A 23,864-nucleotide genomic window follows, 5' to 3' on the forward strand; every position below is an offset into this window, starting at 1 on the left:
GACCCTGTCAGTGCAATCGGGAACTTCACTACCCATCCTTACACAACTCCTTGCAAATTGTTTTTACGTTTGAGGAGAGGCTGCAAAAAGAAATCCACATGTATGTGCACAGCCTCCAAGAGAAGAGATTAGATGAGGATTCAGAAAGCCTAGCTTTAAAAAACCCCAGTCTCGTTGTGATGCACATACACAAAGGCAGGAGCGTTTCCAGCCTGCGTGCACTCCCATGTTTTCTCAAGCAACCACCGCTCCACCTATGCTCTCCAACAACACAGGGTATTGATAGATCCCATCTCAAACTCAGAAGGAAGCTGGGTGCAGCAGGTTTTACAGGTAGACAAGAAAGCAGTGCTGGGATTCTTCCCATTCCCTCTCGCTGCCCAATCCTCCCCTACCAAAAGAAACTGTAAAAACCAACCAAAAAAGACCCAAAACCCAACCAAAACCAGAATACTAACACCCAGCTAACAGCAAGCACTGCTACAGAAAAGCAGGGGTAAAATCCACTGTGCACAGAGCTGCCCAGGGCTCCCCTGGGCATTGGCAGCGTCCAGCTGCGAGCAAACGCCTCTAGGGTCAGCAGAGGAAGCCACTGGCTTCTTACATACTGTGGATCAGGTCATCTAAATACAACAAGCTACCAACGAGTGGTTAGCTTGTCCTACACGTACTTGAGAGTCCCTAGTTCAAAGGAAGGTTCCAAAAGGGCATGTTTAGGGCCAGATTTTGGGCAAGCCTTCAAACAGCATTCTTAAGTGTCAAAAAGGTTTCCTGCCGCAAGAGGGGAGGAAGCCCGGCCAGGTGGGGAGGTTACACGACACCCCACGCTATCTGCAAGAGGTAAGCATGGGGGGGAAGACAGCTTAATCACCAGTAACTAGGGGAACTCAATCAGCTTAAATGTGGCAATCAAGGAAGATACATGGAGTGCAGGGAGACAGATGGTTGTGCGCATTTATTTTTCTTTGATAAAAATGGTATGCAAATTACACAGCCATGGAGGCTCTTGGGAAAATATCACCCTGCTGGTCCTCGGGGAGTTTCTTGGAGAGTCATAACATTCAAACACACCAAAATGGAGGGGGGGGGGGGGCGGGGGCAGAGGATGGATCTAAACTGGGAAGAACATGAACTCCAACATTTTCCAGTGAAGCAAAAAGATCGTTAACTTATTTTTCAATTTCCTTTTTTGTTTTTACACTTTCAGGAACGAGCCTACTGACCACAAGAGTCAACAAACCCCCGACACTACTGCGCAAGAACTAAATTGCTTGGGCAGAAACACACCTTTCAAACACGCTCTTCCGTACGGCACTTTCAACTCAAGTTCAAGAACAGCAAGCTTGATCCCTGAAGGCATCTAGGCTCCTTTTCACCATCCCGAGAGTGTAAAGAGGCCCTACTTCAAATGTAGTTTTCATGCACATTAACCCTCTACCAGGAGATCAGAGGCACCTGTGTGCAAGGGACACAGGCTCAGTTCATCCAATGGAACATTAAGACAAATGACATCAGAAATGTCCAGGTCATTTCAATTTTTCTTTTGATCCATTCCCAATAAGATGCTGGGAGAAATAAAACCCAAAGTCGGCTCAAGTTTTAAATATTTGCCTGAAAGGAGGGCTAGGGGAGGGAATCATGTACAGTTAAAATCAAGCTACTCAAAACACAATCATTCAGGTAAGTAACTAGAAGTATCGCCTCTACCATCTAGAGAGAGAGAGAAGAGTGTCTGAGACAGAGGGCATATTTAGGAAAAAATACACATCTGAAGTCTCTGTGGCACGATGAGAACTGGAATCCACATACAAGCCAGTTAAAGAGCATTTCAACATGAAATCTTAACTTAGTAGGAAGGTCAGGGGTTAAGCTGTATCTTTTTGTTTTAAATACATGGACAGCTGTCAGATATGAAAATGATGGTGGGCTTTCCTGAAAGATCCCCCTGTGCATGTGTATGGATGCATGTGCTGATGTCTGTGGGGCAGCATGACAAGAGTTTAGGAAGGCTGGGAGCCCAGCAGTCTCTCAATAGCTGCATTGATGTCTCCACCAGTGGCAATAAGCGCCTGGAGGTTGGCCTCACGATTAATGAAGCCCATGGCGTTCAGCTGCTCCAGCTGCTGTTGGAATCGCACTTCAGGACTCTGCGCCTACAGAGGGAAAGGACAAAGACCTTAGGAGTCAGACAGCAGAGATCAACATCTAATACGGGCAGGGACAGCAATGACGGCTGAGCGGGGACCCTGAGCTCAGCTTTAGGTGCACTGAAATACTCCAGGCTCATTTAGCAATGTCACCCACCTCCCCACATTGCCACGGGCTTTGGCACAGCAGCCACGCTGCACACAGTTAGTCCAAATTCTATACCTACGGTGACAGCAGCGCTGGGAGGAGGATCCCTGGCACTCTTGGCTTCAAACCTGTGCAAAGGGTTACTACACCCCAAAGAACTAGCCAGCCTGAGACACCAAACTTAGCATAAAGCACCACAGCCAAGAGAAGCCTGTTGGGGACCACATCCCTAGGGTGGGGTGGGATCGGGACAACCTCTAGCTCACCCTGGAGATGTCCCTCCCCAGAAGCCTACCAGCATGCAGCTGGGCATTACATACTTGAGAGCTTCCTCCGGCCAGCAGCTGGATCATCTGCTGCATGAGCTGCTGTTGGGGGTTACCACCCCCAGCTGGAGAGGCACTGGCCGGCGTCGAAGCGGAGGGAACGGGGTTCTCCGGGATTGTGCTTCCTCCTGTGGAGGACGGGGGCATTCGAGGCATGCCGAAGGAGCCGAGGCTGCAGAGGAAGGCAGGGCGTGCTCAGAGGCAAGCTGGCACTTCTGGGTGTCCCCAGAGAGCTGGGCAGCACGGTCACCAGCAGGCTCTGCCAGGCTGGCCCTCGCTGAGGCCAATACTACAGGACAGCTTTGTAAATTAAACCGGCTGCGTTTGTATCCTGGTCACACATGGTGCTGGGAGTAAGCAATCCTAACAGAAGCACAGGCCTGAAAGGAACTGCAGAGACTGAACGTGACCCACGCTGCCAGAGAGCAGAAGGCCTGAGGGCTGCCGGCAGACCAGCCTGCCCCAACATTCCCACCCAAGCCTGTAGCTGTGCATCTCCTACTGTTCTCCAGAGATAAAATTCTTCCTGTTCATACTGAATACAGCAAACAAAAGATGGAGGAGGGACCAAGTGGTTTCCAAACCTTTTCTCCAAAAATAAAGGGCTAAGGATTTTCCACGTGAAGTACAAACAAGCAGAAAGTGCTAATTAGCTGGAGCTCACAGAGGCTTGCAGGCACACACACACGCAGAAGTCCCCACGACAGAGTGCCCGAAGCAGGTCTCCTTGATGAATCAACAGCTACTCTGCCTGCTGGTACGAAGCATGTCAGCTCTGCCTGCAGAAACCCACTCTAAAGCGCTTATTACCTTGGCACTAGTCCTGGGGCCTCCGTTTGCAGCGTCTGGAGTCCCTGCTGTATCTGGAGGAGCGCCTGCATGGCGCGGGGGTTGGTGAGAATGGAGAGGGAGTCTGGGTTCTGCATCTGGGAACAAAGGCAAAAAGACACAGCGGTACCAAACAGCGAGAGCTTCCGCAGCCAGCGATCCACCAGCTTTAAATCTGAACAACCACCAGCACAGAGCTGCGCCTCTTGCCCTGCAGCCAGAGCGAACCTGCGAGTCTGGTTCCTCCTTCAAGTCTCCAGACTGCAGGGCTCATCTGCAGAGATACTCATAGAGTTTAGATAAAATTTCCTAAATGAACTAGGTGAATCAGATTAGAACTGGGGGCACATGCCTTTGGAATGAAAGTGATTTTATTTGATTTACCTGAGTGAACCAGCTGCTCTAGCACAATTAGCCATTTTGATTTTTGTAAACTCATTACAGTGAGAGACTGTCCGCACGGGGGTTTCACGTAGCTTAACTAGTCTAATTTGAAGTCCACCTTTAGGTAATTTAGATTACTTCACTTAGATTGCCTTGTCTAAAGAAGCTCTTCCTTTCTCGCTCCCCTGAGCAAACCCCTTTCTTTCACAGCCCAAACCACCCAAGCCCACATGCTTCCTAGTCCACTTGACTAAGCAGCCGAGATACTCCCTTTCCTACAGAGGATGGAAAAGCTCTGGAGCCCGGGGGCTGAGAGCAGCACAGGGCCAGACAGGGGCCTTTACCTGCTGCAGGAAGACAGGGAGCTGAAGGCGGAGCTGTTCTTGAAGCTGTGGATTCCCAGCAAAGAGGGGGACATTTACCATGATCTAGCAAGAGACAGCACACGTAGGTAGGGTCAGAGGGTTGCTGCCACTGGCTGTTAATCCCTACGTAACTAAGCCATGAAGAATGAGTCAGTCATGTCCCTGACTCCCTCCCTGGGCTTTCAACACGTTCCCCTGCTAATGGGGACTGAAACAGGACAGCTCAATTCCTGGCAGCAGCGTGGAACAGGGGCCACTTGGCCACGGGCAAAGAGAAGGGCCATTCCCATGTTCCTTTGAAAGCCACCTTTTTTGTTAGGGGCTCTGCTAAGACACAGGGTTCAGTACTGTGACTGCCTTCAAGCTATCGAGAAATACACCAAGACTGTCTACATTCACTCAGCTCTCCGGTTTCTGCAAGAGGAACCACTCCAACCACAGAAGCAGACTGGTCTCACGACCATTTGTGCTCACGGCCTGTCTGACAATAGAAGACAACTGCAACACTTTTACCTGTGCTGCAAAGTCCGGGTTCTGGGCAAGAGTTTGCATCATGCTCCGCATATAAGGGGCAGAGATCATGTTCTGCATCAGCTGAGGGTTTTCGGAAATCTGCTGCAGGAGTCCTTGCATCTCTGGGCTGTTAAACATGCCTGCAAGGGGAACGGGAAGAGAAGACAAAGGAAAACCCCTTACAAGCCTGAGCACTGCTGCAATGCCTGAAATACAACATAACGGTGATGCCTTTACTTCATCCCCTGGCCAACAGCAAATATCGCTGTGGACAGCCATGGTAGCACTTTGCTTGCCACTCTCCCATGCTCTTGAGGGCTGCAGGGACATCAGATTTCCCAAAGTAACCCTCCGACAGGCGCACAAGAAATAACCCATTTGTGCTTGCAGCTGGGCTAGAATCATTCATCTGGAGAGCAGCCACGGACAGGCACTCAAATGCCAGAGGAAACTGCCCTCCAAGGAAGCCTGAGTGACCTGTTCAGTCAGTAGCACCCTCTGGTTCCTCTCTCGCTTACGTACCAGCCCCAATGCTAGCAGCATTCAGCCCAAAGGGGTTGGATACGGTCGGTGTGCTTTGGGTGGTTGCTGAGCCAGTGCTCCCTTCACTGCTGGGCGCCTGGCTCTGGGAAGCAGGGGGCGTAGGGCTCCAGGGGTTCGGTAACGGCTCTCTGTTCTCCGTCCGCAAAGGCTGAGAGCTTGAGCTATCAGAATTCCCCGTCAAGGAAGAGAAAGGATTGTTGCCAAACTAGGGAAAAAGAAAAAAGAGATAGCCATAATCAGTTAGTCCCAGCAGAGAACATCGGACTAACCCCACCACAGCACAAGCTAGGGAACAGCCGATCGTATTCATCCAGGTCCAGAATTTGCTAAACACGTGCCATAATTTGCCTCTTGAGAAATCTGTAATCCACAACACACCTCGCTCAGAAAAAGACCAGGCTCAAGAAGTGGCCACAGCCCTAGTTTCGGCTCCCAAACGCAGGGCTTCAAAACATCCATGTAAAATCAGCACCCGGACATACCAGTAGGTAATGCTAGACTGGAGTATGTCTGCACAGCCTTTTGCAGACAGACCTGCGCTCACTCCTCCTGTGCTTCACGCCAGCTGGATCTCAGCCAGCTCCAATCCAAAGGCGTCAGGCTTGAGCTAATACAGTAAGCCGGGCTGAGAGCAGAGAGCTGTGCTAACGAAGCTATGGGGCCTTCACATCGGGGATGGCTGGCATCCAGCCTGCTCGGAGACCAAAGGAGCGAGGGCAGGTCTCTGCTCAGATACACCAAACCGTGTAATAAAAGCAGACGACAGGCACTGCACAACGTTCTCCTGCTAGTGGCTGCATTCGTCATCTAGAGCGGGAGGGGATGAACAGCCACGCTTTGGGAAGGCTGCCCCATTAGCACGGGGGTCAGGGAAAGACCCCCTTCCCATGCTCAGCACGCTACACCCCACTTACAGGAACGCGGCCAATACCTGCTCCCTGGCTGCACTAAACATGGGCTCCTGGATGTCCGTGTACATCCGGCGCAGGGCGTTGTATCCTCCTGGAATGCTCTCGAGGTTACTCAAAGCACGGTCCTGGTTCCGCATCATCTCCTGCATCATGGCAGGGTTACGAGCCAATTCCATTGTCTGGGAGAAGGAGGAAAACGTGCAAAGCTCAGGCCCATGTGCACCATGGAAGGCCGGAGTGGATTAAGAGACTGGTTAGCAGCCCAGTGGTATTCTAGTGATCTACCAGCCAAGCACTGAAAGAGTTAAATCTCAGCTCCCAGAAGAAAGAGTATAATTAAACCCGTTTCACAGCCAGAGAGCAGAGAGATCATTTATCCAAGCAAAGAGAGCCCAGGGATCCTGGCTCCTCCCCTCCTTGCTCAGCTCTCTTCCTTCTCAACCTCAGTTCAGCTGGATGAGATTGTTTTGTCTCTAAGCAGTATCGGGACATCCAAACATTAAACACCCATATGTTCCCACTCAAACTAGATGGACTGCATTCAAAAACTGAGAAGGTGGAAGAGATTGGATCCTTCCCATTTCAAGAAAACCAAGAAATTCCCCCTCTCCAGACTTCTGATGGGTCTCCCCTGCACAAGGAACATCCAGATCTCGCTTGAGGAGCTGCTTAAGTACGGATCATTCGCAATGTAGTCCTGCAGCTCTGGAATTTCATCTATGGCCGACACAGTTGAAAGGAAGATAACCAAGAAGCAGATGGAAACTAGGCTCATTCAGCAACAATCCAGAAAGACCTCCTGACAAGTCTTCCTGGGGGAACAGCACAGTCCTGTCAAGGGCTATTTAACACTCAGGCTCTAACTCATCCCTTATGCTTCCCTCTGATGAAACTTTCGTCTTCCAGATAGCCAGTCCTCTAGGGCATGGGTCCCCTCTGTTCTGGGACTATACAGAAAATCGAGACCTCTAGGATCCCGGCCTACAACTAGTGCTCTCCGCTGACACAGGTAGTAAAATATTGACTGTACAGCTCTGTAGTCTATACTTAATCTATCAAGAGAAATAGAGAGAAACAAAAAGCTTTTGCAGTAGCTTCACTTCTCCGTGACTGCTTTTACTCCCATTCCCGAATCAGAACATGATAACCCTGTATGCAGCACGCTAGGATGATCCCAGCATCCTTTTTTGCCCCACACAATGGATTCAATAGCCCTGAAAGGGAGATAAGAGCTGCAAGTATGTGGGTTGAGTAATCAGTACTCACATAACTCAAGACCACCATCTGTTTGTGGGGAGCTTAAAGCAGGAAGGAAGAGATCTCTAAAATCACTGATCTGGCATTCACATACTCCCTTTGGAGAGCAGACACTGGAGCTGGTCCACAAAGATGCTCTTGAACATGCTTTAAACAGGCCCTGGCGTGCTGACTCACCTGCCTCATGAGCTCTGGGTTATTCAGCATGTGGCTTATCTCTGGATTTCGCTCCATGAGCTGCTGCATCTGGGGATTGGCCATGATCATCTGTCTCATGAGGTCAGGGTTAGACATCATGTTCTGCACCAAGGGATTCTCCATGATCTGAGAAAGCATCTCTGGGTTGGACATCAGCTGCCGCTGCATCTGCTGCTGGAGCTCCATGAAGTTGGCAGAGCCCATCCCAAGGTTGCCCAGCCCAGTGATGCCGCCAAAGCCAGCTGGAGAGGGAACAACACACGGGGAGAGAGGCGTGAGTCAGTAACTGTCGGCAGCTGCAAAAAGAGGACAAGCACATCAGCCGAACTGCACCCACGCTAATCTAGGGGTACCCCATATTCCTACGGCAGCCAGCTCTGAGGGAGGACACCCCCTACACATGCTTCCCTAAAGGCTTTGGCGTTATCCTGAGCAGGGAAACCGAGGTATGCCGGTGGAAGCGACTCATGCAAAGCCTACGGCAAGCAGACACAACTACGGGGGTCAAGAACCCCAACTCCTCGGTCTAATCCTAGGAAATTCTTCTTTCGTGTCACACCTTCTCACAGCCATCACTTACACAGGATGGATGTAGCACTGTTAGGGCCTCCGTCTCCAGGACCTCCCATGGTCCCTGACCCACTGCTCCGTCTGCTGCCGCTCCCTGCGTCAGAAACGGCGCTGCTGGATGTGGAAGGCTGAGATGGGGCAGCAGGAGAAGAAGGGGTTGCAGTGGGGGCAGAAGCAGCATTGGGGGCAGAAGCAGCAGATGTTGAATCCTGGACCCTGCAAAGAAACAAAAGGCAGCATTAAACTCCTGAGATTCAGGAATGGTGAGCAGAGTCCTCTGTGGCGGACACAGGATGGTGCACCCCACACTGACCGAGCCTCCCTTCGCGTCTGTTGTCCCCACAGGAGCCAGCCCTGGCTGCTTCCATTCCCGCCTGCACGGCTGCACAGCTGTGCTCCCAGATGCCTTCCATCTGCTGGAATCTGCCTCCCATCTTGATGCATAACAGCCCCTGACATTTTATCCTGGCCCACACGAAGTGACTTGACTGGTCTTACCCCGAGTTGTATCTAGCTCTGCCTTGAATCACACTGAACTATTTACCTCAGCTATATCCTTGAGCAACGAGTTTGCTCCAAACAGGAAAATCCTCCTGCTTGCTCCCACAGAAACCACAGGAGGTTACAGCAGGGCTAGTGCATGGGCTAAACAAGAGTCTGCTTTTCTGCAAATCCTCCCATGCACTAAATATTCCTATCGGTGCTCCTGGGGGCAAAAATAAGTATCAGCACTACTCTACAGATAGGGAAACTGAGGCACAAGGCAGCTAGCATCTGTCCCACGAAGCTACAGAACGTTTCTGGCCAGCTTGGCTATGAAGTCACGTCTCTGCCACTGGCTGTACCTTGCATGCAAGACTCCTCCGTCCAACACAAGCTGACTAGAGCTTCTTTTAATACACACATGCAGATATTGTGCCATAAGCTACAGCGTAGTAGATGCTGGACATAAGCTTTATTGAGCAAACCAACCGCAGCTAGTACCTTGTAATCACAGTTCCTCCTCAGGATTTTTATAGGAATTTGAAAGAGAACATCTAAAGATTCTCTGAAGCATCTGCAGTCATGACAGTGAGCCCTGGACTAGTGCTGAAGAGCTTTCACATGAAATTAGACCACAAAATTCACTTTACTCGCCTCAAATAGTGCTATTATGCCACTGACAAGTAAATAAGAACAACGACTTCTTGATTTTTTTTTTCCCCAAACCAAGAATGCTTCCTTTCTCTAACTCCCTTTCCTTTTCCACTCTTATTTTAGGACTTTAAAAATCAAACCTGAAGGTCTCTGTCCACTTTCCAGACTCACCTGACTGCTGCTGAAAACCAGCGGCCACTGAGAGGGAGGCAGGGAGCGGGGAAACAAAGCAAATAGGAAGCTGAACAAAAAAGGAAGAAGGAAGCTGGAGAAAGGTCACTTGGTTTCTCTCAGCACAGGAAGAGGCTGTAATGTCTTCAGTAAGCACTTATCTGTGACTATTAGCAGGAAAAAAAACGAGCAACCTAGGACAGCTCTCTTGTTTACCCTTTGAAATGGTTCGCAAGTACCGCAGTTTGCTGTGGAGACGGTGGTAAACAGCATCAGACTATCAGGCTACCTGGAGATGCAGAATCCAGAGAGAGGCCTCCTGCAGAAGCTGACAATACACACGCTTGTCTTTGTTAAAAAAAAAAAAAAAAAAAGCGGGGCCGGGGGGGGAAACCACTAATCTTGACTTAAGCCAGTAAGGCAGCTCTCCAAGGGGACAGCAGAACTGCACAAAGAGATGCAGCCCTGTTAGTTCACCGGGAGCCTGATCAGACTGCAACAGGGAGCCCAAGAAATGGTTGCGAAGGGGGTTTCGAGATCGACAAGACGTGGCTGCACCTGAAGTACAGCAACTGTTCCCAAGAACCTTCTGTGCCCACCGCTCCATTGGATAGCACTGGGAAAAGCCTAACCCTGCAGGACCTTGCGGTCAATCCTGCGTCCTTTTCTCAGGCCGAGCTACACAGTGCAGACGGACACAAGTGAGCCTTGTCCGAACTGGAAGCTACCACGTGGTGTAATACAGCACCCGCCTGTCTGCACCTGCCCATGCAGACATGCCTAGAGGTACCACACAGAAACACTGCTCTGCCCTACAGATAGTGCTCTGCCTGCGCGGCATGCCTCCCATGGCACCCAAGAAAGCGTGAGCACAGGCTTAGAGCAGAGTATGTGATAGGAAGCGAAAGAAAAACTGGGTATTAGTTTCAACTTCAACACGAGTTCATTGGGAAAGCAATTTCTGTCAACAGCACCTTATCTTTGTTAGAACTAGTATCAAGTTCCAATGGGTTCTTTCAAGATTACTAAATTATAAAGACTCAGAATATGCAAAGCCACATACACAAGTTGTGTTAAAAAAGAGTCAACCCCCTCAGGTACTTGCTACAAACTTACACAGCTGTGTAACCTAGAGAAAAGACAGGCCAAGCGATAAACCCCACAGCTGCATGGCAAAGCCGTGGCGGGGAGAGAGCCGGGAAGAGTTCTCCTGCCAGACTACCGCTGCCAGACTCGCACACCCCCAAAGCCAGCACTCAGGCCTCGCACAAGTACTCTGCTTCAGCCGCTGATGGGGCAGAAATGCTCCACCATCATTTATTCGCATCATCCATTTACCCTCAGCCCACCAAGACAAAACAGTTTCTTACTTCTGTGGAGTCTTAATGACCAAGTGTACAGTCAGCCCATCTTTGATCCCATGTTGATTCAACGTGTCTCCATCCTTCAGGATCTTCCCAGCAAAGATCAGAACCAGCTGATCCTGTTTGGCTTTAAACCGCCTGGAAATCTCTTCTTTGAACTGAAAAACAAACAAAAGCATTTTTCAGGCAAAGGACCGAGACCAGAAATTTAAAGCTAACACTCCAGATATCATATCCACTATGCAAACAGCATAAGGAACTGACAGTCCTTCAGTACCTCACCCAAAAGGAGCCCATGCAGGTACCAATTCAGTCATCAGTTGCTGAGGATGTCTGAGGCGTTAAGAAAAAAAAAAACAAAACAAAGACAAGCTCTACACTTACAAAATGTGGAGTAAATTTCAGACAGAATAGAGCAATTACCTCAAGAAGAGCTGAAGGCTTCCAAAGCAAGATCAAGTGTGTCTCTTAGGTCTAATCCAAATACACCATCTATCCTCTGAATGACTGAACTTTTTTTTGCCTCTGCTCATTTGATTTTTTTCCTAAGGAAAGCCCAACTCTGATTTAATACAGGACAGAGCTCTATGGAAAAGGGAACAATCCTTTATCAGCCAATGGAAATAAACTAGGTCTTCTCCAATTCCTATTTCTGCGACTGAATTCCCTATGAGCATGCCACGCCACATAACACGGACACCTCTTCTTTACTGTGTGATGGGGTGGGATTAACACCTGCCAATAAGATTGTCATTGCTAGCCCAGCTGGGGCATTCCCAAGCTGGTCTGCGAGGAAAAAAAGCCTTGCATTTGGAAGCCACAAACTACAGGAAATTCAGAGGGAAAGGCCAGTACGGAAAGAGAAGGACACACCTGTGCCAGAGGAGCTCGCAGCCTTCACGCCAGAACCCTCAAAAACAACGCCCAGGAGAGCACAGCCCTGAGCCCCAGGTCATCCTGGTCGCAAAGCTTCACGCCCTCCTCTGCACAAAGCCATCACTTAACATCCCGCTGATACCGAAGGGCTCTCAGGAGCCAACCAGGAAGGAGCAGGAGGGCCGCGCGTCCTGCAGCCCCTGCCTACCCCACGACTCTGCTCCCCAGAGATCTCCGCCAGGTCCTTCACACCGCAACCTCGTGCCCTACATCCCGGATCAAAGCGCGCAGCGAGCCAAGAAGCCGAGAGCCGTGCCGATGACACCTTGCCCCAGTGGGCACAGCCTCTTCAACGGTGCTCGAGCCAATCCTTGCAAATTCCAGCCCCCTCCCACTCACCCCATGCCACGGTGCCCTGTGAAGCTCCCTCGCAAGGAGCAGACCCCCCCAGCCCACATGTGAGCTGATGTTCCCTTTCCTCTGCTGCGCCCAACCTTCACCCCAAAGACTTGCCCAGCCCCTCTCCCCTTGCCCAAGGGATCTGCCTTCCCGTGTCCAGACCCACCCCACAACACCCAGCTGCCTCCCCACAGGCAGCCCCGTACACAGTCATCCGGCTCTGCCCCCAAAGCCGCTTCTCCCCATCACAGCACCCTTCCCACACCAACCGCTCAAGGAACACCTTACCTCCCGCCCCCTGCACAGCCCAGCCCATGGGCCGAGCCCCCAGCCCCCCCCCCGACCCTTCACACCCCTCTCCCCACAGCCCCCATCCACCCCAAAGCTCCCTTCCCCACGACCACTCCCCACAGAGCCGCTCTCCAGGCCCCTCACACCCTCCCTCCCACATCCCCAACAACACCCTGTTTTCGACACCCACAAACTCGCCCACGGATCACCCCCAGGACCATCTCCCCACCCCACTCCCGGGACTGTCCCCATCCCTAGTGTCAGCTCCCCCCTCAAAGCCCCCCCCGCCAAGCCCCCGCCTTCACCCAGGTCTCCCAGCTCCCTCAAAGCTTGGCTCCCGCAAGGCCCAAAGGCCAGGGGTGCCCCCCAAGCCTCCCCAGCTCCCCCCAAGCCGGAGCCAGGTCTCCAAAAGTCCTCCAAGTCCCCCTACCCCTCACCTCCAACCCAAAGCCGTGTTCCCCCACTTCTCAGAGCCCCCGACTGCCTCACTCCCCCTCGAAAGTCCTCCTCCCTCCCCAAAGCCAGGTCCCTCCCCAAAAAGCCCCCGCACTCAGCTCCCTAGCCCGTCACCCCCCAGAACCAGGCCCCCCCAGGTCCCCTCAGCCCCTCACCCCCGAGCCAGGCCCCCCCCCAGCCCCTCACCCCCGAGCCAGGCCCCCCTCACCCCTCCACACCCCCCCAGGCCCGCCCCCGCCCCCACCTCGCGCACGGAGGCGCCGTCCGCGATGACGATCTCCTCCTTGTCCTTGGGGGTCTTCACCGTGACGCGGATGAGAGCCCCGCCGGGGCCGCCCAGCCCCGCCTCGCCCTCCCCGCCGGGGCCGGGCCCGCCGCCGCTCGGCTCCGCCATCTTCGCCGCCCGCCCCGCCAGCCCGGGCCGTCGCCAGAGAAAGGCGGCGCGCGCGTCGCCGCGCGAGAGCGGCGCCCCGGCGCCCCCCCCGCGCCTCCGCTACCGCCCCCTGGCGGCCCGGCGGGAAGCTGCAGCGCTGCGGGGGCGGGGGGCTTAAAAGGGCGGGGAGGGGGCGGCGAGAGAGCGGCAAAGCGGGGGCAGCTGCCTGCAGTGCTGCCTGCAGTGCTGCCTGCCTCGCCAGCATCCCCAGGTGCCGTACCAGAGCCCCTCCTTAGCCGGATCCGTCCTGCACCCCCTTCGTTAGCTGCATCTGCGACCCCTCCTATTAGCCGGGTCCATCCTGCACCCCCTGCCCCTTATTAGCTGGCTGCAGGCTGGATCCCCTGGCTTAGCTGGGTCCGTCCTGCACCCACCCCCTTACCCCGCTCCACCATGTGTACCCCCTTTGCTAAGCCGCACCCCTCCCTTTGCTAAAGCCGCTCTAACGGGTGCCGGGGGCTGCCCCCCCCCCCGCCCCCCCTTCATTTGGGCTCGTTGTGGGGAGCGAGCCTCCTGCCGCCGCGCCGGGGCTTTTTGGCCGGGACCTATCCAGACCCGGGAGCACGGAGCCGGGTGCCCGCGGCCGCGCTCGGCTGGCTGAGGGGTCGAGTTTGGGGGTGCCCAGCCCGTCCCGCACTCCCCCCCGGCCAGGCTTTCCTTCGCCTTGCACCCCTCGGGCGGCCGCGCCCTGAGCCGGGTGCCGGGGCAGCACCCCGGGGTGGCCCTGGGGGACAGGCCACCCGCGGCAGGGTGCGCGGCGTCCCTGCGCAAGGGACTACAAGTCCCAGCGTGCTCCGGGCCGGGCACGGCCCTGTGACGGCGGCCGCCCGCTCCATCCTTCCCCGCCATCGCAGGGCGAGGACCGGGCGGCTGCGGCCATGCTGCGGCCCAAAGCCCTGACGCAGGTGCTGAGCCAGGCCAACACCGGCGGGGTCCAGAGCACCCTGTGAGTAGGGCTGGGGGGCCGGGGCCGCGGGGCGGCTTCCCCTGCCCGTGCGCTGGGGGCTGCAGGGCCGGCTGGCCGCTTGCTGCAGGCTGATGCTCCTGCGAGGAAATGCTTGCTTCGCCCTGCCCTGGAAATGCCCCCCCCGGGGGGCGAGGGGCCCTGCAAGGGGCGTGCACGGTGCACACTACGTGGTGCACGGTGCCGGGGACATGCACGGTGCACAGTCCATGGTGCACAGTGCTGGGGCTGTGCGCAGTGCCAGGGATATGCACGGTGCACACTACATGGTGCACGGTACCGGGGCTGTGCATGATGCCACAGATATGCACGGTGCCAGGCCCATGCATGGTGCACAGTCAATGGTGCACAGTGCCGGGGCTGTGCGTGATGCCACAGATATGCACAGTGCACACTACGTGGTGCACGGTGCCAGGGTTGTGCACAGTACATGGTGCACGGTGCCGGGGACATGCACGGTGCACAGTACATGGTGCACGGTGCCGGGGACATGCACGGTGCACAGTCCATGGTGCACAGTGCTGGGGCTGTGCGCAGTGCCAGGGACATGCACAGTGCACACTACATAGTGCACGGTGCTGGGGCTGTGCACGGTGCCAGGGATATGCACGGTGCACAGTACATGGTGCACGGTGCCGGGGCTGTGCATGATGCCACAGATATGCATGATGCCAGGCCAATGCACGGTGCACAGTCCATGGTGCACGGTGCCAGGGCTGTGCATGGTGCACAGTACATGGTGCATGGTGCCGGGGCTGTGCACGGTGCCAGGGACATGCACGGTGCCAGGCCCATGCACAATGCACGGTGCATGGTGCATGGTGCTGGGGCTGTGCACAACGCCAGGGACATGCACGGTGCACAGTACATGGTGCACGGTACTGGGGCTGTGCATGATGCCACAGATATGCACGGTGCCAGGCCAATGCACGGTGCACAGTCCATGGTGCATGGTACTGGGGCTGTGCGTGATGCCACAGATATGCACGGTGCACACTACATGGTGCACGGTGCCAGGGCTGTGCACGATGCCAGGGACATGCACGGTGCACACTACATGGTGCACGGTGCCAGGGCTGTGCACGATGCCACGGATATGCACAGTGCCAGGCGCATGTACGGTGCACAGTACATGGTGCACGGTGCTGGGGCTGTGCACGGTGCCAGGGATATGCACGGTGCACAGTACATGGTGCACGGTCCCGGGGCTGTGCACAACGCCAGGGACATGCACAGTGCACACTACATAGTGCACAGTACTGGGGCTGTGCATGATGCCACAGATATGCATGGTGCCAGGCCAATGCACGGTGCACAGTCCATGGTGCACGGTGCCAGGGCTGTGCATGGTGCACAGTACATGGTGCATGGTGCCGGGGCTGTGCACGGTGCCAGGGACATGCACGGTGCCAGGCCCATGCACAATGCACGGTGCATGGTGCTGGGGCTGTGCACAACGCCAGGGACATGCACGGTGCACAGTACGTGGTGCACGATACCAGGGCTGTGCATGATGCCACAGATATGCACGGTGCCAGGCCAATGCACGGTGCACAGTCCATGGTGCATGGTACTGGGGCTGTGCGTGATGCCACAGATATGCACGGTGCACACTACATGGTGCATGGTGCTGGGGCTGTGCACGGTGCCAGGGATATGCACGGTGCCAGGGCTGTGCACAGTGCACACTACATGGTGCATGGTGCCAGGGCTGTGCACGGTGCACAGTACATGGTGCACGGTCCCGGGGCTGTGCATGATGCCAGGGACATGCACGGTGCCAGGCTCATGTACGGTGCACAGTACGTGGTGCACGGTGCCAGGGCTGTGCACGGTGCCAGGGACATGCACGGTGCCAGGCCCATGCACAATGCACGGTGCATGGTGCATGGTGCTGGGGCTGTGCACAACGCCAGGGACATGCACGGTGCACACTACATGGTGCACGGTACCGGGGCTGTGCATGATGCCACAGATATGCACAGTGCCAGGCCAATGCATGGTGCACAGTCCATGGTGCACAGTGCCGGGGCTGTGTGTGATGCCACAGATATGCACGGTGCCAGGCCAATGCACGGTGCACAGTCCATGGTGCATGGTACTGGGGCTGTGCGTGATGCCACAGATATACATGGTGCACACTACATGGTGCATGGTGCTGGGGCTGTGCACGGTGCCAGGGATATGCACGGTGCCAGGGCTGTGCACAGTGCACACTACATGGTGCATGGTGCCAGGGCTGTGCACGGTGCACAGTACATGGTGCACGGTGCCGGGGCTGTGCATGATGCCAGGGACATGCACGGTGCCAGGCGCATGTACGGTGCACAGTACATGGTGCATGGTGCCAGGGCTGTGCACAACGCCAGGGACATGCACGGTGCCAGGCCCATGCACAATGCACGGTGCATGGTGCTGGGGCTGTGCACAACGCCAGGGACATGCACGGTGCACAGTACGTGGTGCACGGTGCCGGGGCTGTGCACAATGCCAGGGACATGCACGGTGCACACTACATGGTGCACGGTACCGGGGCTGTGCATGATGCCACAGATATGCACGGTGCCAGGCCAATGCATGGTGCACAGTCCATGGTGCACAGTGCCGGGGCTGTGTGTGATGCCACAGATATGCACGGTGCCAGGCCAATGCACGGTGCACAGTCCATGGTGCATGGTACTGGGGCTGTGCGTGATGCCACAGATATACATGGTGCACACTACATGGTGCATGGTGCTGGGGCTGTGCACGGTGCCAGGGATATGCACGGTGCCAGGGCTGTGCACAGTGCACACTACATGGTGCATGGTGCCAGGGCTGTGCACGGTGCACAGTACATGGTGCACGGTGCCGGGGCTGTGCATGATGCCAGGGACATGCACGGTGCCAGGCGCATGTACGGTGCACAGTACATGGTGCATGGTGCCAGGGCTGTGCACAACGCCAGGGACATGCACGGTGCCAGGCCCATGCACAATGCACGGTGCATGGTGCTGGGGCTGTGCACAACGCCAGGGACATGCACGGTGCACAGTACGTGGTGCACGGTGCCGGGGCTGTGCACAATGCCAGGGACATGCACGGTGCACACTACATGGTGCACGGTACCGGGGCTGTGCATGATGCCACAGATATGCACGGTGCCAGGCCAATGCATGGTGCACAGTCCATGGTGCACAGTGCCGGGGCTGTGTGTGATGCCACAGATATGCACGGTGCCAGGCCAATGCACGGTGCACAGTCCATGGTGCATGGTACTGGGGCTGTGCGTGATGCCACAGATATACATGGTGCACACTACATGGTGCATGGTGCTGGGGCTGTGCACGGTGCCAGGGATATGCACGGTGCCAGGGCTGTGCACAGTGCACACTACATGGTGCATGGTGCCAGGGCTGTGCACGGTGCACAGTACATGGTGCACGGTGCCGGGGCTGTGCATGATGCCAGGGACATGCACGGTGCCAGGCGCATGTACGGTGCACAGTACATGGTGCATGGTGCCAGGGCTGTGCACAACGCCAGGGACATGCACGGTGCCAGGCCCATGCACAATGCACGGTGCATGGTGCTGGGGCTGTGCACAACGCCAGGGACATGCACGGTGCACAGTACGTGGTGCACGGTGCCGGGGCTGTGCACAATGCCAGGGACATGCACGGTGCACACTACATGGTGCACGGTACCGGGGCTGTGCATGATGCCACAGATATGCACAGTGCCAGGCCAATGCATGGTGCACAGTCCATGGTGCACAGTGCTGGGGCTGTGTGTGATGCCACAGATATGCACAGTGCCAGGCCAATGCATGGTGCACAGTCCATGGTGCATGGTACTGGGGCTGTGCGTGATGCCACAGATGTGCACGGTGCACACTACATGGTGCATGGTGCTGGGGCTGTGCACGGTGCCAGGGACATGCACGGTGCCAGGCCCATGCACAATGCATGGTGCATGGTGCTGGGGCTGTGCACAACGCCAGGGACATGCATGGTGCACAGTACATGGTGCACGGTGCCGGGGCTGTGCACGGTGCCAGGGACACGCACGGTGCACGGTGCTTGCCCGCCAGGCTCGTGCCCGGTCTGCACCAGGTCCCGGTGCTGCAGCAGGCAGAGCCACCGCAGACCCACGCTGCCCTGCTCGGGACTGGTGCCACCCCAGAGCTTCCTGGCTTTGAAGCCCCCCACCCCCTGCCAAAATCCCCTGCAAACCTGGGGTGTCCTGGGAGCAGCGCGGGGCGGAGGACGGGGCCGGGGGGCTTTGCTCTGCCCCCTGGCACTGCGGCGGGGTCTGGTGCCCCACTGGGTTTAGAGGCACCAGTTCCCCCCCCCATCTCATTTCCAGGCTCCTGAACAATGAGGGGTCCTTGCTCGCCTACTCGGGCTACGGGGACACTGATGCCAGGGTCACCGCGGCCATCGCCAGCAACATCTGGGTGGCCTACGACAAGAACGGGCACCAGGCGTTCAATGAGGACAACCTCAAATTCATCCTCATGGACTGCATGGTACGTGGGGCTGGGGGCTGCCCTCCCCTCCCCGGGGACCCCGGCACTGCCGTGGCCCCGGGGGTCCCCTGGGACCCTGCCAGCGGTCCCTGCCAAGCGGGGGGTGCGATGGGTGCTGTTTCTCCCTGGGCAGGAGGGGCGAGTGGCCATCACGCGGGTGGCAAACCTGCTGCTCTGCATGTACGCAAAGGAGACCGTTGGATTTGGGATGCTGAAGGCCAAGGTAACGCCGGTGCGGAGGGGGCCGGGAGGGCGCAGGGCTGCGTCCCCGCTGTGGGGTGGGAAGGAGCTGCTGAGGAGGATGAGGATGGGAGTGGCGGAGGAAGCTGCCGTGCCTGGGACACCTCTTTCCTCCTCGCAGAGGCTCCTCTGTCCTCCGTGCCAGCCCGGGCACCGCAGCACACCTTTTTAAGGTTCTAAAATGAAATGGAAATTAAAATAAGCACGCGGGCGGTGTGCACGCAGGTTGCAAAATCCACCTCGGCACCGCTCAGGCCGCTCTCTGCTCGTAGGCGCAGGCGCTGGTCCAGTACCTGGAGGAGCCGCTCACGCAGGTGGCCGCATCCTGAGCACGGGAGCGGAGGGGCTCGGAGGTGCCGCCGTGCAAAGGCCGCTTGCTTCGACGCCGTCACCGGCGCGGGCGGGGGGGTGAGCGGCACCGCGGGCATCCCGGAGCTCGGTCCTGCTTTGGGGTGGCCTTTAAAAATAAGGTGGGGGGGAGCAAAAAAGTGCGTGGGGGGGAATAAAAGCGTGTCTGATGCTTGTGTCCTTTTGCGTCTTTTGCGAATAAAAGGAGGAGCTGGGGGGGGGGAACGCACGCCCGGCCGGGCTGGGGGTGCCTTTGGGGCTGCCCGTAGCTCCGCGATGGGCCATCGCCCTGGGGAAGAACAGGGCAGGGGCTGCGAGGGGCTCGTGTCCAGGGGGAGTGGGTACAGCCGAGCCGAGCCCCCCGCACCCCTGCCCGCCTGCGTTGGGGTAGCAGGGGGTGGCGGGGGCTCCTTCCCTTCCCCGGTTTCCCGGGCTTTCACATGATGGCAGCAGAGGCGAGGAAACGCGTTTGGAGCCGGGGGCTCTGCTTCTGGCCTGGCTGCCCGCGCTGCCTGCCCTGCCCGCTGCCCCAGCCTGCCCCGCGCCGCAGCCCGCGCCGGCCTCGGCAGCCAGGATCAGGCCCCAGCTCCTCCTCCGGCCACCCCGTGACAGTCCCAGGGGTGACACTACCTGCCCAACCTGCGCTGCGACACCCAGTCCCACCCCTTGAGTCAACCGGCCACGCTGCACCGCCAACCCGGCCAGCCTTGCCGTCGCTCCCCCAGACCCTACTTGCTCCCCCGGACCCTGCTCGCTCCCCGCTCGCTCCCCGACAGAGAGGAAACTTTGCCCCCTCCATCTCCTCCCTCGGCGGCTCTCGGAGCCCGGCCCGCCCTGCACCGTCTGCTCGAGGCTGTGCAGCGGGAAGGAGGAAACCGAGCGGCGGTGGCCCCGGCGAAGGCGGGCGGCAGCCGGGGCGACATGGGCAGCGCCGAGGAGGATTATAACTTTGTCTTCAAGGGTGAGTCCTGGGCTCGATGCGAATCCCCCTCCCCAAAAGGGATGGAGCGGGAGGCCAGGGGCTGCGGGGAGGGAATTGGGGTGCCTTCCCCCCGGGGCTGTCCCAAACCGGGGTGTTGTTGACCATCCCCGCAGGTCTAGTGTGTGCCGGGAGCTGCAAAGGGTCAGGGGTTTCGGGGAGCAGGCACCGGCCTCGGCCGCGTTCCCGGCTGACGGCAGCGAGGTCAGGGTTGGCAAACGGCACCGGGGCCCGCGGAGGCACGGGGAGACCCATGCCCACCCCCAGGCTGCACGCGTGGGACGCCGGACGCTGGTGCGCGGTGGGGGCCGAGACGGCCGGGGCTGAGCGTGCGAGACGTAAATGCCGTGCGAGCCCATTAACCCCTGAGAGCGCGCAGGCATTTGAAAGTCCTTCTGCTGCGGTGACCTGGGTGGTGGCACGCGCAGAGGACGCAGGGGTCAGACCTGGGCTGGAGAAACGGGGGCACGGCCTCACGCCCCCCAGCTTGAGCTCTGCAGGCACGGGGCCCCGGCGTCCTGCGTCTCTGCCGGGTGCCACCAGCCGGACCCCGCTGGACCTAGGTGCTCCCCTTGGGCAAGCGGAGACGGAGAGGCACCGGTGTGCCGCCAGTCCTGGGTGCCCACCGCAGCGCGGTGACCCGGGGCTTGCCAGCGTCCTCGCCCTGCTCCTGCTGCCCAGAGCCTGGTAGCCGTGACCCCCCCGAACAGCACCGGGGCCACGCCAGCAGACCGGGAGCATGGGTGGGCTCAGCCAAGGTGGCTCAGCCGCGCTCGAGGGGCTCAGAGCTCATGACGCGGGGGGACGGGACCCCCGTTTGCTGAAGGAGTGACCGTGCCGGGCGTTATTACCCACATGCCTGCCCAGCCTCCGTGCCCTGGGGTCATCGGGCAACGGGGGATGCCCGTGCACCCTGTGCCAGCAGCTGGGGCGGTCTGGCTGCCACAGTGCCAAGGCAACGAGCTGCTGGCTGGTCTGGCTCGGGTCAGAAAGGGTTATTTGAATAAATGTGACGTGTCTTGGAGCAGCCCTCTCCCCTCCTCGGCAGCTCCAGTGGGCTTTCTCCCTTCCTTCCGCAGTTGTCCTGATCGGGGAGTCCGGGGTGGGCAAAACCAACCTGCTCTCCCGCTTCACCCGCAACGAGTTCAACCACGACAGCCGCACCACCATCGGCGTGGAGTTCTCCACCCGCACCATCCTGGTGGGAGACGCCGCGGTGAAGGCTCAGATCTGGGACACGGCCGGGCTGGAGCGGTACCGTGCCATCACCTCTGCGTAAGGATGGGACGCCTGAAACCAGGGCTCGCCCTCGTACCTGGGTGGTGATGAGCCCCACGGGCGAGGACGCTGTGGGGGGTGTCCAGAGTGTGGGGTGATGGTGGGGTTCTCCCATAGGTATTACCGGGGGGCCGTGGGTGCCCTGGTCGTCTTTGACATCACCAAGCACCAGACGTACAATGTGGTGGACCGCTGGCTGAAGGAGCTGTACGACCACGCTGAGGCCAGCATCGTCGTCATGTTGGTGGGGAACAAGACCGACCTCGCGCAGGCTCGGGAGGTGCCCATGGAGGAGGCGAAAATGTTTGCAGGTACGGGCTGACACCCTGCCACGGGGCTGGGGGCTTGGGAACCTCCCCGGTAGAGGGGACCCACATCAACGCGGGCACCCGAACGTCTCTAAAGGGGCTCCAAAATGGAGCCGTGCCCTCGCCGGGGTCTGCATTGTCTCGGGCGACTCCTCTCCTTGCAGACAACAACGGGCTGCTCTTTGTCGAGACCTCGGCGCTGGACTCCACCAACGTCGAGCAGGCGTTCGAGACCATCCTGAAGGGTACGTGCACTGGCACCGTGGTGCAGCGGGGTCCTGGGGACCGGGGCATGGCAGGGTCCCTTACCGGGGACGCAGGGCTGGGCAGAGGATGCGCAGCGCGTCTCTCCTCTCCCCTGCTCCACGTGAGCTCTCTGGGGCTGGTTTCGGAGTCGTCTTTCTGGCTGGTTTGGTTTCCGGCCTTTCGTGCTGGGCGTTTCGCCCTCCGCACCCCATGGCTTTGTTCTCACGGCCCGCAGGCAGCCCCGAAGGGCTGGGGGCTCCTTCTCCCCCTGTAATCCCCGGTCCCCTTCCTGTTGTCCTGGGCTCCTGACTCAACGTCTCCAGCACCCTGCTGAACCAGCCGTGGGGTCCTGGGGGGACGGGGAGGGACAGGGGTGATGCTTGGCCAGGAGCACCTCTCCAGGAATGGCAGCATCAGGGCAGGAGCGCAGCGAGGTGTGCCGTGCCGTGCCGTGCCGTGCCGAGCCAGCCTGGCCCGGTGAGCTCCCAGCCCTGGCACAGGGTGAAGCGCTAATCCCAGGTTGGGCAAGAGGAAATTGCCCAAGCGCAGGGTGTTCCCCAGGCACCGCAGGGATGCAGCTTGGGGGAGCTGCTCCCTTGTCACCCCTCAACTCGTCCCCTCTGCTGCATAAAGGGGAAGGAGAGCCACCGGCGTGCCGAGCAGCAGGCGAGCAACGGGGGCTGCGGGCTCAAAGCTGTCCCCGCGTCCCCGGGGGCCCTTGGCTGACACAGGGACCCCCCCGGCACCTCCTGTTTTGCAGAGATCTTCCACAAAGTGCAGAAGCAGAAGCAGAGGAGCAGCCAAAGCAACACGGTGTCGCTTGCCAGCGAGAGCCTGGAGAGCGCGGCCCCGGCGCAGACGGAGAAGCGCCCGTGCTGCGTGGCCCTCTGAGCTGGCCGGGCACCCCGGCAAGCCCCCGGGGACCCCCGCAGCCCCGGGACACACCAGTGGCGTAGAGCTGGGTCTGCCTCCACGCAAACTCGTCTGGCCACCGGCACAGGCTGGTGTCACCCAGCCTGAGGTGCCACCCCCGTCCTGGTGCGGTGGGGACCAGCAGCCCAGACAGTGGCCAAATTCTGCCATAAATGGTGAGAAGCACCAGTGCCGGGAGCTCTTCTCTGTCTGCTTCGTTTTTGCCGGGCCCTGATTAGCATCACCACCGTCACGCATGGACCTCCCAGCCCCTCCAGACCCGCGGTGCACGGGACCGAGATACCCTCGAGGCACCGCTGGGCGCCGAGCCTGGCCAGGATCGTGCCAGCGACGGGAGCCCCTCCGATTGCGTCTGGCCCTGGGCTCGCTCCTGTGGGGCCACCCTGTGCCACGCGCTGGGGATGTGGCTGTCCCCACAGGTCTCCATCCCCACCGGGGACTGCTCTGGGGTCGTCCCAAGCCCTAAGGAGTGAAGTGGCAGTGCTCAGTCCTTGGCACGCCTCTGTCCCCGTCCCAGACGTGGGACGAGCGTGACGGCAGGACCTAGCGAAGGTCCCTCCCGTCTGCACGGTGGGACGGGGCTCGGTGCAGAGCCTGGTGCCAAGGGGCCCGGGAGCAGCTCCATGTCCGGCGCGACGGTGACGCAACCATTAAAGGACTTGCGAAATGCAGGTTTGCTGAGCTGGAATTCCTGCGTGTTTGTGGTCCCATCCCCTGGTCCCCACCTCCACGACACACTGG

At 58.2% G+C, this 23,864-nt stretch overlaps 3 protein-coding genes across 4 annotated transcripts; 2 read left to right on the forward strand and 1 right to left on the reverse strand.

Annotated features, from left to right (window-relative positions):
• Window positions 1-936: 936 nt before the first annotated feature.
• On the reverse strand, window positions 937-13,350 carry UBQLN4 (ubiquilin 4). Of its 2 annotated transcripts, XM_075525266.1 has the most exons (11): window positions 13,129-13,350; window positions 10,869-11,020; window positions 8,201-8,406; window positions 7,600-7,862; window positions 6,186-6,344; window positions 5,234-5,459; window positions 4,712-4,851; window positions 4,178-4,261; window positions 3,432-3,547; window positions 2,616-2,793; window positions 937-2,153 (listed from the first exon to the last, which is right to left on the reverse strand). In XM_075525266.1, the coding sequence occupies exons 1-11, from the start codon at window positions 13,276-13,278 to the stop codon at window positions 2,001-2,003; spliced, it is 1,827 nt and encodes a 608-aa protein (XP_075381381.1). In that variant the 5' UTR covers window positions 13,279-13,350; the 3' UTR covers window positions 937-2,000. The 2 variants fall into 2 exon arrangements, with proteins under 2 accessions (XP_075381381.1, XP_075381382.1); XM_075525267.1 differs by lacking the exon at window positions 4,178-4,261.
• Window positions 13,351-14,108: 758 nt separating this feature from the next.
• LAMTOR2 (late endosomal/lysosomal adaptor, MAPK and MTOR activator 2) lies at window positions 14,109-19,498 on the forward strand. Its single transcript, XM_075525272.1, has 4 exons — window positions 14,109-14,263; window positions 18,629-18,791; window positions 18,925-19,014; window positions 19,304-19,498. The coding sequence occupies exons 1-4, from the start codon at window positions 14,196-14,198 to the stop codon at window positions 19,358-19,360; spliced, it is 378 nt and encodes a 125-aa protein (XP_075381387.1). The 5' UTR covers window positions 14,109-14,195; the 3' UTR covers window positions 19,361-19,498.
• A 359-nt stretch (window positions 19,499-19,857) lies between these two features.
• RAB25 (RAB25, member RAS oncogene family) lies at window positions 19,858-23,772 on the forward strand. Its single transcript, XM_075525271.1, has 5 exons — window positions 19,858-20,340; window positions 21,438-21,633; window positions 21,754-21,947; window positions 22,109-22,189; window positions 22,951-23,772. Exons 1-5 carry the CDS (start codon window positions 20,301-20,303, stop codon window positions 23,079-23,081), a joined length of 642 nt encoding a protein of 213 aa, XP_075381386.1. The 5' UTR covers window positions 19,858-20,300; the 3' UTR covers window positions 23,082-23,772.
• The last annotated feature ends 92 nt before the right edge of the window (window positions 23,773-23,864 follow it).

The sequence above is a fragment of the Mycteria americana genome, chromosome 25 (genome assembly GCF_035582795.1).
Source record: "Mycteria americana isolate JAX WOST 10 ecotype Jacksonville Zoo and Gardens chromosome 25, USCA_MyAme_1.0, whole genome shotgun sequence".
NCBI lineage: Eukaryota > Metazoa > Chordata > Aves > Ciconiiformes > Ciconiidae > Mycteria > Mycteria americana.

Coding starts and splice junctions, on each gene's coding strand:
- UBQLN4 (XM_075525266.1), bottom strand. CDS start 13,278: ATGGCGGAGCCGAGCGGCGGCGGGCCCGGCCCCGGCGGGGAGGGCGAG. Junction 6,345..7,599: donor ACCCAGAGCTCATGAGGCAG/GTGAGTCAGCAC, acceptor TCCTTCTCCCAG/ACAATGGAATTGGCTCGTAA. Junction 4,262..4,711: donor ACCCGGACTTTGCAGCACAG/GTAAAAGTGTTG, acceptor GTCTCTTGCTAG/ATCATGGTAAATGTCCCCCT.
- LAMTOR2 (XM_075525272.1), top strand. CDS start 14,196: ATGCTGCGGCCCAAAGCCCTGACGCAGGTGCTGAGCCAGGCCAACACC. Junction 14,264..18,628: donor GGCGGGGTCCAGAGCACCCT/GTGAGTAGGGCT, acceptor TCTCATTTCCAG/GCTCCTGAACAATGAGGGGT. Junction 19,015..19,303: donor TTGGGATGCTGAAGGCCAAG/GTAACGCCGGTG, acceptor CTCTGCTCGTAG/GCGCAGGCGCTGGTCCAGTA.
- RAB25 (XM_075525271.1), top strand. CDS start 20,301: ATGGGCAGCGCCGAGGAGGATTATAACTTTGTCTTCAAGG. Junction 21,634..21,753: donor TACCGTGCCATCACCTCTGC/GTAAGGATGGGA, acceptor GTTCTCCCATAG/GTATTACCGGGGGGCCGTGG. Junction 22,190..22,950: donor GTTCGAGACCATCCTGAAGG/GTACGTGCACTG, acceptor CCTGTTTTGCAG/AGATCTTCCACAAAGTGCAG.